Source organism: Diprion similis, chromosome 9, assembly GCF_021155765.1.
Source record: "Diprion similis isolate iyDipSimi1 chromosome 9, iyDipSimi1.1, whole genome shotgun sequence".
Classification (NCBI taxonomy): domain Eukaryota; kingdom Metazoa; phylum Arthropoda; class Insecta; order Hymenoptera; family Diprionidae; genus Diprion; species Diprion similis.
The window spans coordinates 3,268,431-3,282,434 of NC_060113.1; the positions used below are offsets into that span (position 1 = coordinate 3,268,431).

The 14,004-nt window shown below is 37.0% G+C and overlaps 1 protein-coding gene across 3 annotated transcripts; it reads right to left on the reverse strand.

Moving 5' to 3' along the window:
- Nucleotides 1–2,424: 2,424 nt before the first annotated feature.
- On the reverse strand, nucleotides 2,425–13,192 carry LOC124410647 (E3 ubiquitin-protein ligase TRIM71-like). 3 transcript variants are annotated; one of them, XM_046889167.1, is made up of 6 exons: nucleotides 13,060–13,192; nucleotides 12,858–12,904; nucleotides 5,906–6,221; nucleotides 5,468–5,782; nucleotides 5,056–5,343; nucleotides 2,425–4,852 (listed from the first exon to the last, which is right to left on the reverse strand). In XM_046889167.1, the coding sequence occupies exons 3-6, from the start codon at nucleotides 6,164–6,166 to the stop codon at nucleotides 3,701–3,703; spliced, it is 2,016 nt and encodes a 671-aa protein (XP_046745123.1). In that variant the 5' UTR covers nucleotides 6,167–6,221; nucleotides 12,858–12,904; nucleotides 13,060–13,192; the 3' UTR covers nucleotides 2,425–3,700. The 3 variants fall into 3 exon arrangements, with proteins under 3 accessions (XP_046745123.1, XP_046745126.1, XP_046745124.1); XM_046889170.1 differs by lacking the exon at nucleotides 12,858–12,904 and having other exon boundaries at nucleotides 13,060–13,152; XM_046889168.1 differs by lacking the exon at nucleotides 13,060–13,192 and having other exon boundaries at nucleotides 12,858–12,921.
- Between the last annotated feature and the right edge of the window lie 812 nt (nucleotides 13,193–14,004).

Below are 14,004 nucleotides of genomic sequence, written 5' to 3' on the forward strand. Positions count from 1 at the left end.
ACACACGTACTTCACTTTCTATTTGATTGCGCGTGTAAATAATTGAAACATGCATATGGTAACATTATTCGTATTTTACGGTAAAAATTCAAACAAAATATTATACTTTTAGCATAGACCAACACAGATTGATAAACGTTAAGCACTACATCATTTACACTCGTTAAGAGAATGAAATTTTAGTATTTTGAAAATAGTCGGTCTGAGGTATTGCTTTTTTGTACTAAATTCTGGGTACTTACAAGCGAATTTGGTTATTAAATGTTACAAATACATAATCACGAATCCATGTTATTCTATGCGCTTAAAGATATTTTAATAGAATCACCACTATTCCATGAGCAAATAAACCCTGAGATCAAGTTTGATTTTAACAAAAGGTTTGCGTATGATTAAATTTCTTAGCACTGTGTAGAATATCTAAGTTTCTCACTCGGTCATTTTTTCATCCAGTCTCTCTACGGAGAGTTAGCAATTACCAAACTTATTACGATTAAATTTCATTATCTGGGCAAAAAGTCTAGCATTAGAGTAATTCAGTATCAAATAATCAGTAAGACCTGAATTTAAATTAAAATTACCCTTTACGATAAACACTTAATTTCGTACAAATGTAAGTTGCAACTTTCGGGTATTTTATCCATAATTTATCAGGAAAATCGGCCAATACCGCGAAGTTGAACTAATTCTGCATATAAAGAGCAGATATGGTACAGTAAGAAAACAAATACACTGGAAGCGTTACACAGTTACTCCTGATTTTAAGTATGATTTATGCCGAATGATTCCGTTTTTACACCAAAATCGTAAATGCTTGTTGAATCCAAAATAGAATTCCGATCATAGGGATACCGAGTTCTATGGTTCCCGTTAGTATTTTTTACTTTCTTTTCATGCATTTCGGAAGCAACGGTTGTTTCCTTAAATTTATAGGAAACATAATTAAATCAACAATTTTTCGTCTTAACTACGTTCTGGGACTACGAAATTCCGAAAGAAAAATTATAGCCACGTTATACAGCACACCCTGCATTATATGTTACCAAACTTTCATCTAAAAGTTTAACATATTTAAATATCTTATAGCTGGCTTAGATTACGTGCAATTGTTTAAATAATTGAAAATACTATTCTCTACCACCTGAGACCACTCTAAATTCTCTAAATTTTTTTCCCACAATTTGAAATATTGTCTACATTTCAAAATTTCAATATTTTGAGTAATAGTTTATAACTGTAAAATAATTAAGCAATAGGTGATATTGTTAATATTCAATGTTTGAAAAAAGGATAGCACAGACTTATTTCAAAATTTGCTTCTAACATCTATTCTTACTTCTCACTTTTCACTCTAATAGCGACACTTTGGCTGTACACATAATTACGTGTGTATGTGTGTGTGTGTGTGTGTGTGTGTTATAATATATACACAGACGTAGTTTTTGGAGTAAAACTAGATTAATTACATTCACCCAAATGAAATTACCCCTAAAGAAGATCAAAAAGACATGGAAATTCTCTAGGACAGTAGACTATCAATATCGTTATATATTTTCGATTCTCTTTTTGGACAACATACAACATAATTCTTTGCATCAGTCTTCAATCAGTCTTACTGGTGTGTGCAATCAATATTTATTACAACTTAGTTCACTCTTTTTAAATACCTAAACTACAAAACGACCAATTGCTGATAGAATTCGTTATTTCCATACAAGCCATTACTTTCTATTACACGAATACTAATAATAAACCTTGCCCTGTATGCATAAAAATAAACAGTTTATCTAACAAAAAGCAAATTATTAAAATTTGTGAAGTTCATATGCGATTAATTCTTACGTATACGTATATAGTGGCACCATATTTGAAGAGGGAAATAAAAAAACCCGTCATTAAACAAATTAAAAATCAACCCATTTAGTCACACAAAATGTATTCTATGTAAATATTTTTACCCTCATTTCTTTTCTCTTTCCCTTTTTCTACAACCCAAGGTAATGGGGAAAAAAGGATAAATAAGCTGTTGTCCGGGACTATTTTTAAGCTAAGTAATGCTGTTTATACTCAATATTATATAAAATGAAATTTGTTTTAAGATTAGCAGGTACGTTTGGAATTAGTGTTAAAGTAATATGAGAGTTTATAGTATTAGTTAAATAAATAAGGGCTGCTTCAATCGACATTTGGTTCAAATTTAATTACACCATCACCTTCCCCTCTTTTCATTCATAAGGCCTCTCTGGACGATGCATTCATTCTTGCCATTAACGGATTAAAAAGAATAGAGAATTGTGCAAAGTATAGTATCAATCACATACCAAAAACAATATCCTTAATTTCTTTCTACTGTAATTATAGCCTAGCGCATACAGGGACTTGAGTGTCAGTCGGTTCTATTTTGATTAAAAAAAAAATATCCCTTTCACTTTTTTTGTAGTTTCTTTTCAAATTTAAACATAATCACATTCATTAATTGTACACTTTTTTTCACTTTTAAGCATTTCGCTAACTTTGGATAGATTATTTGATTTTAGTTCTGCAATCCTGACACATAACACGCTAATGTTAAAAGTTATTTTCAGTTTTGCTGTCATGATATTAGCACACTCATGATTTTAAGTCAATCTTTTGTCATCCAACTGACTGTAACTTGGTTAAATTCTAAGATATCAATTACCGTTGTCATTATTATTGTTATTATTATCGTTATTATTATTAATATTATTATAAAGTATCTTACCAGTCCTATATTTTTGGAAAATAAGACATTATGCATCATCATAAAGTCTTGTCAAACAGTGATAAAAATTTCTGGGAATTGTTATCAGACATATATACGAAACTTGGAAAATCATCGACTGTGTGAATTATATGGTACTTTTGTTTGTAGTGAGGTAGACGCGGTCTAATTTCTATTTGACTTCGTTCTTAGTTGTTTTGTCAGGTTAAATTTATAAGGAATACACAGTAACAATAAAGCCTATCATAATATTTAAAAATCTTTGTGCGACGTTTCATCAATACTGCCTTTGATCAGTATATCATTTAAAATTATATTATAACAAGTTGTAATTGCATTACACGTTTCTTAAGATTTGTAAAAAAAAACCTTGCATAAGTCCGCAATGTCTCGAGCAATCATCGACAATCATCCATCAGATTTGTTATCTGAATACTATATTTACTCAATTAATATATTCTTTCAATACTATTTGCAAATAAAATACTTCAATTGTGCTGCAATATACCTTGTTAAACTTGGGTTTACGGTTCAAGAATATAACGTAATCTTGTCTTCACTTTATATAGTTTAAGATAGACGTGAAATAATTTTAGAGCTGCCATTAATCTGCAGCTTTGTAATTGCAGCATGACGACTGTTGAAACGCTTGGAAATTTATTTTAGATTCGAGTTTATTTCCACCATCTGCCTGTTATAAAGCGCTATTCCATTTGCATAATAAGATGATAGCAGAAATAACTTGAGGATGATTTTACCTTTAATTGCGTGTCATAGATATTGCAGAATCAGTTCTCAAACTTCACTCCCATACATGTATATATATGCCTAACGTCACTCGAAAAAAAGATCTCGTAAATACACACTATGTACTCCTTGCTAAACACGTATAAAGCGATTGACCTTGATTTCTGAGTTATGTAGTTTTGTAACGGTGTTGGATTTGCTTCTTAAAATCTAAAATACTTGAATTCTGTTATTACCAAAGTCGACTACAACTATTTTTCCACTAGGTGTTAGTGCTACACCCGAAGGTCTATCGAGCTCACCCGGTGCTTTGCCCGGGCTTCCTAACTTCCACAATAAGCCTCCTGACGGCTCAAATACCTGTATTCTATGATTCCTTGAATCTGCAACTACGATATGCCCATCGTCATCTATAGCCACACCCTGTGGTCTCAGGAATTGTTTCAAGCCAGTACCTTCTCCACCCAAGAACCTTGCATTCACAAAGTCAGGCTCAATCACGACTAGTCTGTGATTATTAAAGTCTGTAACAACAACGCAGCCCTCCGGACTGAAGGCAACACCTCGAGGAGAATCAAAGTGCTTCCAAAGTCCAGCACACCCTTCAAATCCATACTTTCTCAAAAACGTACCTTCGGATGTGAATAATTGAACGCGATGATTCCGTGTGTCAGATACCGCTATTTGGCCTTCCGAATTAACAGCCACATCCCAAGGGTAATTAAATTGGCCACTCTTACTACCCTTTTCACCAAAGCTTAGCAGAAATATTCCTTCTAAGGTAAAAATTTGGATTCTATGATTATCTTTGTCAGCAACCACAATGTGGCCTCGCGCATCTACAGCTACACCTGCGGGTCGATCAAATTGACTCGGACCGGAGCCTTGGGTACCAAATTTTCTTACAAAGGTACCATCTTGTCTGAAAATTTGAATACGATTGTTCGATCTGTCTGCTACGATGATATGACCACCCTTGTCGCAGCATACACCCCAAGGTCTGCATAACTCTCCGTCGTTGTCCCCTTCTGAACCCCAAACAGAAACTGGCTTGAATCCCATTGGATTGAAAATGTGGCTGGTTCTCACGGATATGGGAAAAACATTGCCTAGCACAGGTCTTCCACGAGGTGTGGCACTCGGTGGAAAGTTGATTGCCGTTCCATTATTGGTGTTGGGGTTGTCTTCCAGCGCCATACGACCTCTAACAGCTCGACGATCTCCTACCGGACCTGGATTTACAAGAACCACTGATCCCATGGAGGCAATTGCATGTAAAATAGTCATGTCTGGACCTATGAATGATATCCAGTCTTCTTCCCTGGGTGGTAAAGCATTTTGACCTTGACGAATTTGAACCACCTGAACACAGATATAAGTAGATTTTAGTAATTCATTATCTGACCTTATAGACAAAGATATTAGAATGAGCAATTGCACCTTCTAGATGTACAAAATGTTCACTACCTTTAATTGACCGCATATGATTGGCAAATAGCTAAGATATCAAATTTTCTCATAATAACGATTTACATATTGCTAAATACGAAGAAAAAAGAACTAGCCTCTGTGGCAGCTCGTTCCTTGATACGCAAAAGTTCGACCGGATTAGTTGTCACATTTGTATCCATTGCGTCGCTGAGTGTCTCAGCAGTCATCGTTAGTCGCGTCAATGCTGTTTTCAAAGCATCTGCTCTAGCCTGAAGTGCTGCCCCTTTCATCAGCCTTGCTCTCTCAACTTTAGCCAGCAATTCCCTTTCTCTTTCTTCTAATGCAGAAGCCAATCTACGCACTGCTGTTCTCACTTCAGATGCTGCCTGACGCGCCTTCTGCTCCACACCTTCGGCAGCAATCTGAATCATAGAAAAACAGATAACAACTGTGTATTTTTTTATGATACAGAACTGTGGTATCAAACTATTCAGCCAAACCACTTTGTTAAGACATGCGCTGGGATTGAACGAGATAAGACATTACTTGCACCGCATCCAAATCTTCTCTAACTGCTGCAATACCAATTCTAGCTTCACCCAAGACTTGCATCGCCATAACGCCAGCACTTCCGACAGCCTCCACCAAGTAAAGCACAACATGACCCCTGTGATCCTTGATTCCACATTCTTCACACGAAGGCAATCCACAAGTTTCGCAGTAAAATATTTGAGCTTCGTGGTGTGTATCGCAATAGAAGGAAGTTGATGTTGGGGGTGAGCAAGAGGCAGGAGCTGACGGTGGACTTGGTGTATTGCTTCCTACGTATCGTTCAATTCTATGATTGCATGTCAGACGAACCTTTGGATAGAAAAAAGATTTTCCATTGATACATTTATTCTCCCATCAAAGTCCGACAGTGTGTTTTAGCATGAGCTAAAAAACGTTAAAAGCACACAGACGACAGTGTTAATCAATTTGTACCCTCTGGTGAGCCGTCACACATGCCTCGCAAAGAGGTTCCCTGCAATCTTGACACCTTGCCGCCGCTGGTGGAACATTTCTGGAAGACGAATGCTCATCGTAGTTGCCACAGAGCTCACCGGTGACCACTCGAAGAAATGAGCTTATTATCGAGTCCACGCTTGAAGATTCCAGATTCAACGGTGATCTGCGATGCGAGTGAGTACTACTCCCAGAAGAATATGTTCCTGTGGGACTTGGATTGCTTAGACAGGACATCATGCTCTAGGTCCTGTTCAAAGACCTTATTAGCTGCTTCCTCAACTCGAAATTGAATCTGGAAAGAAAAATAACAAAATTTTCAGGAGTTTTCTAAGAAAACGAACAACAAAGTTCTTGTTTCTAAAATTTCTGTCAAATTCATTTCGGATGAAATTTGTTTACAAGATTGAAGCGAAACACTTTTGAATATGGCAAGTATGGCGACTATAATGACAATGGAAGGTCAAACAAAACTGGAACGTTGCTGAAGTTTAAATACCAGGGCTTCAAGTGACTGAAGTCCTAAAAAATATTTATATTAGTGGCATCTAGCATACAATATAGTTGCTAAAATAGTGACAAATTGCATCTTCAACCAAACGAGAGTCCATTCTTTAACAATTTATAAATATTGGAGTCTTGAAAAAGTAGTATAGGCCAGTCCGACCTCAAATCGCCTGAAAATTTTTAGACGAAAAAGTCAAACGACTTGAAAAAAATATATATGATAGTTTGGAAAATTAGAGGGAACCCATATTCCGCCATGTAGCTTTCAAAAAATTTCCTCTCTCTGTGAAACGAAATTTAGTTTCGTTTTAAATGCCATAACTTTTGAAGCAAAATAAACTGACTCCAGTAATTTTTTTCTCAGAATATGAGTTTTTTTTTTCTTCGTTCAGAAGATCTCGAGTTAAGGAGGATCGATTGTAAATTGCCGGAGTTATTCAACGTACATTGTTTCTTTCTGTGTAATACGTGTATTACGAAGAAACAAGTAGGGAGTGAAAGTACGGAAAATCCGGCAGAAAATAAGACTGTACCTGCCTCAAACAAAACATGAATACCCCACGTACAATGAAACAAGAGTTTAAATATAATTCTGTTTGAGTTATCTCATAACATCGACAATTCATGCAAATTGTTGCTCCTACAACCCACGGTTGTTGACTTGTTCTTGCAGCGAAAGTACGGTTCGTTTTTATATCATTTATTCGGAAGGTGAATCTTTTGTATTCCTTTCATTGTTTTAACATTTTCCATTAACTTGCGAAATTTTTTTGGAGCAGAATAACAGAATATGGGTCTCCTCAAATTTGCCAAAAAATCATATGTATTTTTTACAAGTCTTTTGACCCTTCTGTTCTGACTCTGTTGGGCGATTTGAGATGAAACAGAATCATATTCAAGTTAATAGTAACGTTATCGCGACGATTCATGCTGCGGAAAAACCGTTATTTCCCCATTTTTGAATTGTCTGAAATTCGGTAAACCGTAATAAAACAAAACACACTCATATTTCGAAATCTTAGTTCCTTCGAAATCATTGTAAGATTAAGAAAATGATGATTTTTTTCCTCAATGTTTCGTTACGATAACGTTACTAACGTCAACCTCGTCCTATGCAGAGGAATCCAGACATTTTGGGGGACACGTTGATGCTAAGAGCAAAATTTTTGCCTTCTCCAGTTGTCAAATAGAGACAACTGGTTAAAAATAGAAGAAAATAGTAGCGAGTGTGAAATATAGTAGCAAAACAATGTCATTAGTTGCATACTGGCAGCCCTGAGGTGCATACTATAGTACGAGTATAGTATCTGGACAGTACATTTATGGGTACGGGGATGATTCCGAATGTAAATTAATGCAAGGTGAAATTAGAAATTCCGGGTCCCGGGACGAAAAACTCGTTCACCCTGCTTTACAATCTGGATTGGGCCACGGTCCCAGGTTCGTGACAAGTTGCAGGGCTAGGAAAACAATTGAAACTGGGTTTTTGGTACGGGACGGGCCCAAGCCTTGGGTCTGGTAGGGTCCGTGGAGCTTGAGGGATCTTTTAAAAATCAATAACCGTATTTCGAACTGAGAAATGCTTTTTTTCCATGCGGAAAAAGGTATACAAGGTTCTGAGCGAGATTGTATGAGAAAAGTCGCATCGCAACGATGAGGATGAAGTTAGTATCGTCACTGTAACGATGCATGTTTAAGAGAAATCGTTACTTCGCACCTTTAGCAATGTCAGAGATTTAAAAAATCATGATAAAAAAAAAAAATACTCTTATATTGAAAAGCCAACTCCTTCAAAACTATTCTAAAGTTGCGCAATAATGATTTTTTACTTGATATTTCGTTACCTTAACGTTCAAAAGTCACACAACTGCTTTTTTCTTTTAGCCAGCCGATCACAATAATCGTCTACTAATTAATTGAAAGTTCGGCAATGCGTAGGATTTACCATCGAACTCGTATCAGTCCAGCTAACTTTGCGACGTATCGAAGGTTCAGGAGTAAAATCGTAGAGCGATAAATATGAAATCCACAATTAATTGTAGACAGTAGACTTACCAACAATATGCGATGATGTTAAAACGATGTCGTGCAATATCGTATTCAGTCGTACGACAATAATTATGTGTAATTTTTAATATTTTCCCCCTTCTATCTGGTCTTCACAATACCTTTTCATCTGCGATTGACTCATCGCTCATCATCATTCGTCTGTTATCATGTCCGTTAAATATCCAACTGAGCTTTAGGTATATAATATCCTCGTGAGGTTGAACTTGCTAAAGCCAACGTATCACGGAACAATATGGAAAATGAACACTATTTTAGAATTTTATATTGACTTTGAAGAAGTACAGGTTCACAAAATATTATCATATTTTGCTTTATCACGGTTTACGGAATTCCAGACTATTCTTAAGCTGCGAAATAACAATAAGAGACTGAAGTTAGTAACGAAGAATCACTACTTTATAAATTTATAATGACTCTAAGGTAATCAAGTTTTCAAAATATATGTATATATTATTTCAAAATACAATTTACCGCATCTCAAAAAATTCCTGAAATTACGAAATAACATTATTATACTATAAACTTGAATCACGATAATACGTTCGATAAAACGTTCCCAAATTTTAGTTTCATGAAATAACGTATACTCCTAAGATGCATTTACTATTACTACAATATCGTTACTAACTTCAACCCCATATATCTCAGGGTTAAAAAAAAATTTGTTGACTTTGAAACTATAACGCGAGTATAAAAGTATATATTGTATGTACATTATAGTACAAGGACGCCTAGTCCAGAATCTGGTTTTCCGGAATGCATGCAGCGTTTCGAGAACATTTGTTGGACAGATATTTACTGCAGCAGCAGTACTACGCTGCAGTTGTTGCCTAGAATGAGATAGGAATAGGGATGTGAAACCCCCAACATGGATGGAGAAGAGAAGAGAAGAAAATGCTTGGTGTGTGTAAGAGAGAGAAAGAGAGCGAGAAGCTTAACCGACGATGAGAGAGGACCGCATTTCCTGGAACAAGCCTAAAGGCCACCTAAAGGCCACCCGTATTTGCGGGCCTTCTTCCTTACTGCAGGCACATAGTGAGGACCTCGCGGTCCTTTTCGGCTTTGCCCGGTATCCCAGGTCAGGTCTAGGTCGGAATGGAGGATTGGGCCTGGCAAAGAGATGCATCAATCACGACCGGCCGAGTATTTTCCGTACAGTCATTCGAAGCAGCTACCTTCGCATGCATTTTTTCTCTTCTCTTTCACCGTGGCAACACATCTTTGATGATATAGTCCCACCTAGTATACTGCATTTTCATATGCATTTTCGATGCTGTGCGATTTGTACACAAAACGTGCTGGATTAGGTATATTATAGCCGTTTCAAGGCCAACGATGTCAGCTATTATCTATTTCACGTGCATAGCAGACGACGACACGGACAATCTTAAATCTACGGTATATACGCGACTACGAATAATTTTGAACAAAATGAAAAAAAAAAAGAAGCTTCACACTGACGTGAGCCCAGATTGAGTTTTTTGTTTTCCTACTGTACAGATTTCGACAACGAGGCTTAGAGATTCGATATCCACCTTGAAAGGACAAATACAAGCACCGACGAACGGAAAAACCGTGGAAAAAAATCTTTTTTTTTTATAAAATTACTTGTAGTATACACATTCAAAGATAAAACTGGTTCAGTTTTTCTCAAGCGAAAATAGATGATACGGACCATCCTCGGAGTTCTCGAAGCACATAGGTTACATATAGGATATAATGTATGGGCAAAGAAAGCTTTACAAGTTATTTTTGTAACAGAAATACAATTCACCCTGGTGCTGCAGCGTGCTCACGATCAGTGCTGCTGTTACAGTAGGGAAAGACGACGAGGGGAGATGAAAATATATAAGGGGACGCCCCCAAATTTCTGAAACCGAAACACCAATCGATAGGTTTATCCTGCACAAGAGCTACGTACCATACATACATCTAAAGTATATAATGCTATGTATTTGCCGAATGGGCAAATACAACAAACCGTTTTTGATAAATGTGTTTGTTGTAATAATATCATAACGGCAATTAGCACTAATCGCAGCTCAAGATTCTCTGGATTATCGCTGCAACGTAATCCGACCATTACATTATATATCTATATTATATGCGTGTATGGTATGCAATACCATGTATCGAAAATTGAGGTTATATTCGAATTGTTACTTTGCAGCGTGACATCTGGTGGGAAAAAATCAAACTACTGCAACCAGGCTGACTGCTGAGCGTTGATCGTTATTTTTCGCGTTTGGATAATGAAACAGGTATATCATTAATTGTGATTACTTAATTTATGTGACATGAGTGATTTAAAAGCCAAAGAATTACGATTTGCCTCCATTAAAATTAAAAACTTAGGTTATGTGGTGACAAAATGGCGCCGATGATCAGACTCTGACGTCATGAGGACATTTTCCAATATTACAATACCATAATTAGGCCGATTGATATTAGGGCCCAATTGCTAAGTTCATCGTGTACAGACGATAGGGTTCAACAAAATCGTCGATTCTTTGAGAGATAAATACTGAGACGCGTAATTTTACGATAACGCCGGACGCTATCTGCTGTAACGTTAACGCGCACGCGGAGAAAGGTTAGAATCTACCAAACAAACGTGTAGTCAAAAAGATTATTTTCTCTTCCTTACAGCTTTCCCTTACCGCCTTGCACTTCGAGTAATACGCATGTCGTATGTGAATTATATTTTACGTATTATTATCAATGTATATATTTACACTGGTACACGGGTACGATATTGCAAAAATTTCGATACAAAAGTATACGAGTGAATCAGTATTTTCATATTATATTCTCAAGAATTATATTGTATACAACAGCATTTGGTAAGTATCTAAATTATACACTTTGGGTATAATACTTGGATGCTATAAAGCAACATAATAACAGTAATTACGAATAGAGGTGCGATTAAACGGGGATCCCCTAAATAAAGGTAGTCATTTTGTCTGTTATTATATACACAAGGATCATCCAAATGCATAAGATGAGTGTTTAGATTTCTTCACCCATTCCCGTCAATAAATTATCGAGATATGTATACTTAGTTCAAGACAGTCGACGAACAGAACGGAATAAAATATATGACATATACATAGATCAAGATGAGAAGCATCTTGACTTTGTGCACAGAGCCATGCCTATACTATATATGTATGTATCTACCCCATAAAAGCGTCAATGCTGCCATAGGCCGAGAGATTCGATAAATAAGTTTGTAAAGAAAAAGTATCTCATACATTATTATATACATATTATAAATATATGTATATTTATCCATATACTGCATCGCCGTGTGTGCCTGTACGCACTTTATGCGTAGGGCAGGTCGTGTATATCGACGTCATAACAAAACAGAGAGACGCACGTTCTGCGCACGGGGATCCTGTTCTGAGTGGAGAGGGAAAAACATCGTGGAGGAGGGGGGAGGATATTTTTGATCTTTTGATCGTAAGTCTGAGAGATCTCGTTTATTCGAGAAGTGAATTAATGCGTAATTGGTAATCGAAAAATAGAAGTGTATTATGTGTGTACAATTCTTGACGAAGCGTAAAGTCTATCCGCGTGCATTTCGCATGTGTGAAAAACTGCGCGAATCTAAATCAAGCTACAGCTCTTTGCTGCATCCGTGATAAAATACATATATCGATAAATAATGAAACTGTTGTCAAAATTCTTCGCACATTATTGTATTATTATATGAGGGGAGAGGAGGTCTATTTCCCATGCTAATTGCAAGTCAGACAAGAAACGGTTGTAGTGTATAACCGATTTAACTGCAGCGTATTTGGATTTTTGACAGTGTTGGTGTTTGGAAGAGATACTGCTTGATAAAAATAACGAGAGACATAACCGTCGTCGTATTCGTATCGAGTAAATTTTCGACGGTCTCGGAACAGCGATAAATTATATGTATACATTACATGTGTATGGATATTTCCCGCTTCACTCTGTTCTCAAAGTTTCCAGAAAAACACCCGCGGTTGACTCAATTACCATATTACTTTTCGCGTGTCAATAATCCCGTTTATATACACGCGAGTTGTTGTGGATATTTTTTTTTTTTTTTTATGTAGTATCCATAAGCAGGCATGCGAAAGCATCATAATTGTTCAGTTACTCGTCGGTATCTTGAGAAGAAGTAATATCGAGAAAACGAAAAAACAGACAATACTATCGAACGCTAACTATGATCATAATCCGTAATAGTCGATTAAGAACACAGCGATCACATTATCGTTAATGAAAAGAAACATAACAACAACAACAACAAATATAGAAATTGATTGTTCAATCATGTGATATATTTTTAGATTGCTTATTTTTTAATACTTACAAAATCTCTGTCTCATAACAGTTCAGAACGAAGTTGGTTGTGCGATACTGTTGACAGCGGGGTCGTATTGGAATTTTGAATTACAATTCACGTTGTCACATTCGATTATATTTAGTGTAATAAAAAAAAAAAAACCTTGGTAATATTATATAAAAATAAAGAAACGTATATGAAAGAATAAAAATAACAAAGCAAAACTCACGCCGATGCGAAGTCAGATCAAACAATATATAATACAAAAAGTCAGAGAAAATAAAAACCCAATACCCGACACGACTTGTATAACTGCTGTTAGTTTACGCGTTTGATTTCTGCCGAATAACCGCGCGTTATAAGTACTGCAGATAAACATAAGTATACAGAGTTAACGTGTAACATCTATGTAAGCAAATATTACTCTATATCGATTAAATATTATACCTTTTAAACAACCTATTATAACTCTCAAAAGTCGCGCCGCAACTTTACCCTCCCTCCAATATTATAATATTACGCGCGTAATAAATATAAATATACGATTAACAAAAGAACATAAACGAAAATCACGCGTTATTATTTTATACTTGAATAATAATTCTCAAACTTCGATTCACTAGACAAAGTCTCAAGATTATCTCTATTCGTATGTTAGAAGCATACGAGCGATTCCCAACGTCACGACACCATCCGACGAATGCTTCGTCTGTACTGAAGCTGAGTCGCGCTACTTGACGCGCCCAGCCTCCCACTCTGAGTCAGTCAGCCATCCCCACCCCCTTCACCCTGCCCTGACGAGGCGCCGCGCGTCCCCCCCCCCCCCTGCTGCCTCGCCGCCGCCCCTTCGTTCGTCCCTCGGCGTCCCGTCGCAAGCGCGGCACTCACCGTCATCCACCCTCTCCTGCGAACCCTGTTGGCCTTAACCCCCCCCTTCGCCCCGCCGCGCCCTTTTGCCACCCCCGAAAAGCATGCACTGCGTAGATTTTCCTTTTACGTGCGGTGCTCTCTGCGCCGTACCGACGACGGCGGCACCCTCTTCTCGGTTTCCGCCCCTCCACTACGGCTTTCTCTTACTCTTACTCTTACTCTTACTCTCACTCTCACTCTCGATCTCGCTCGGAGGCTGGATGCCCTATACATACGCGTTCAAGCAAACACGACACCCCATCGA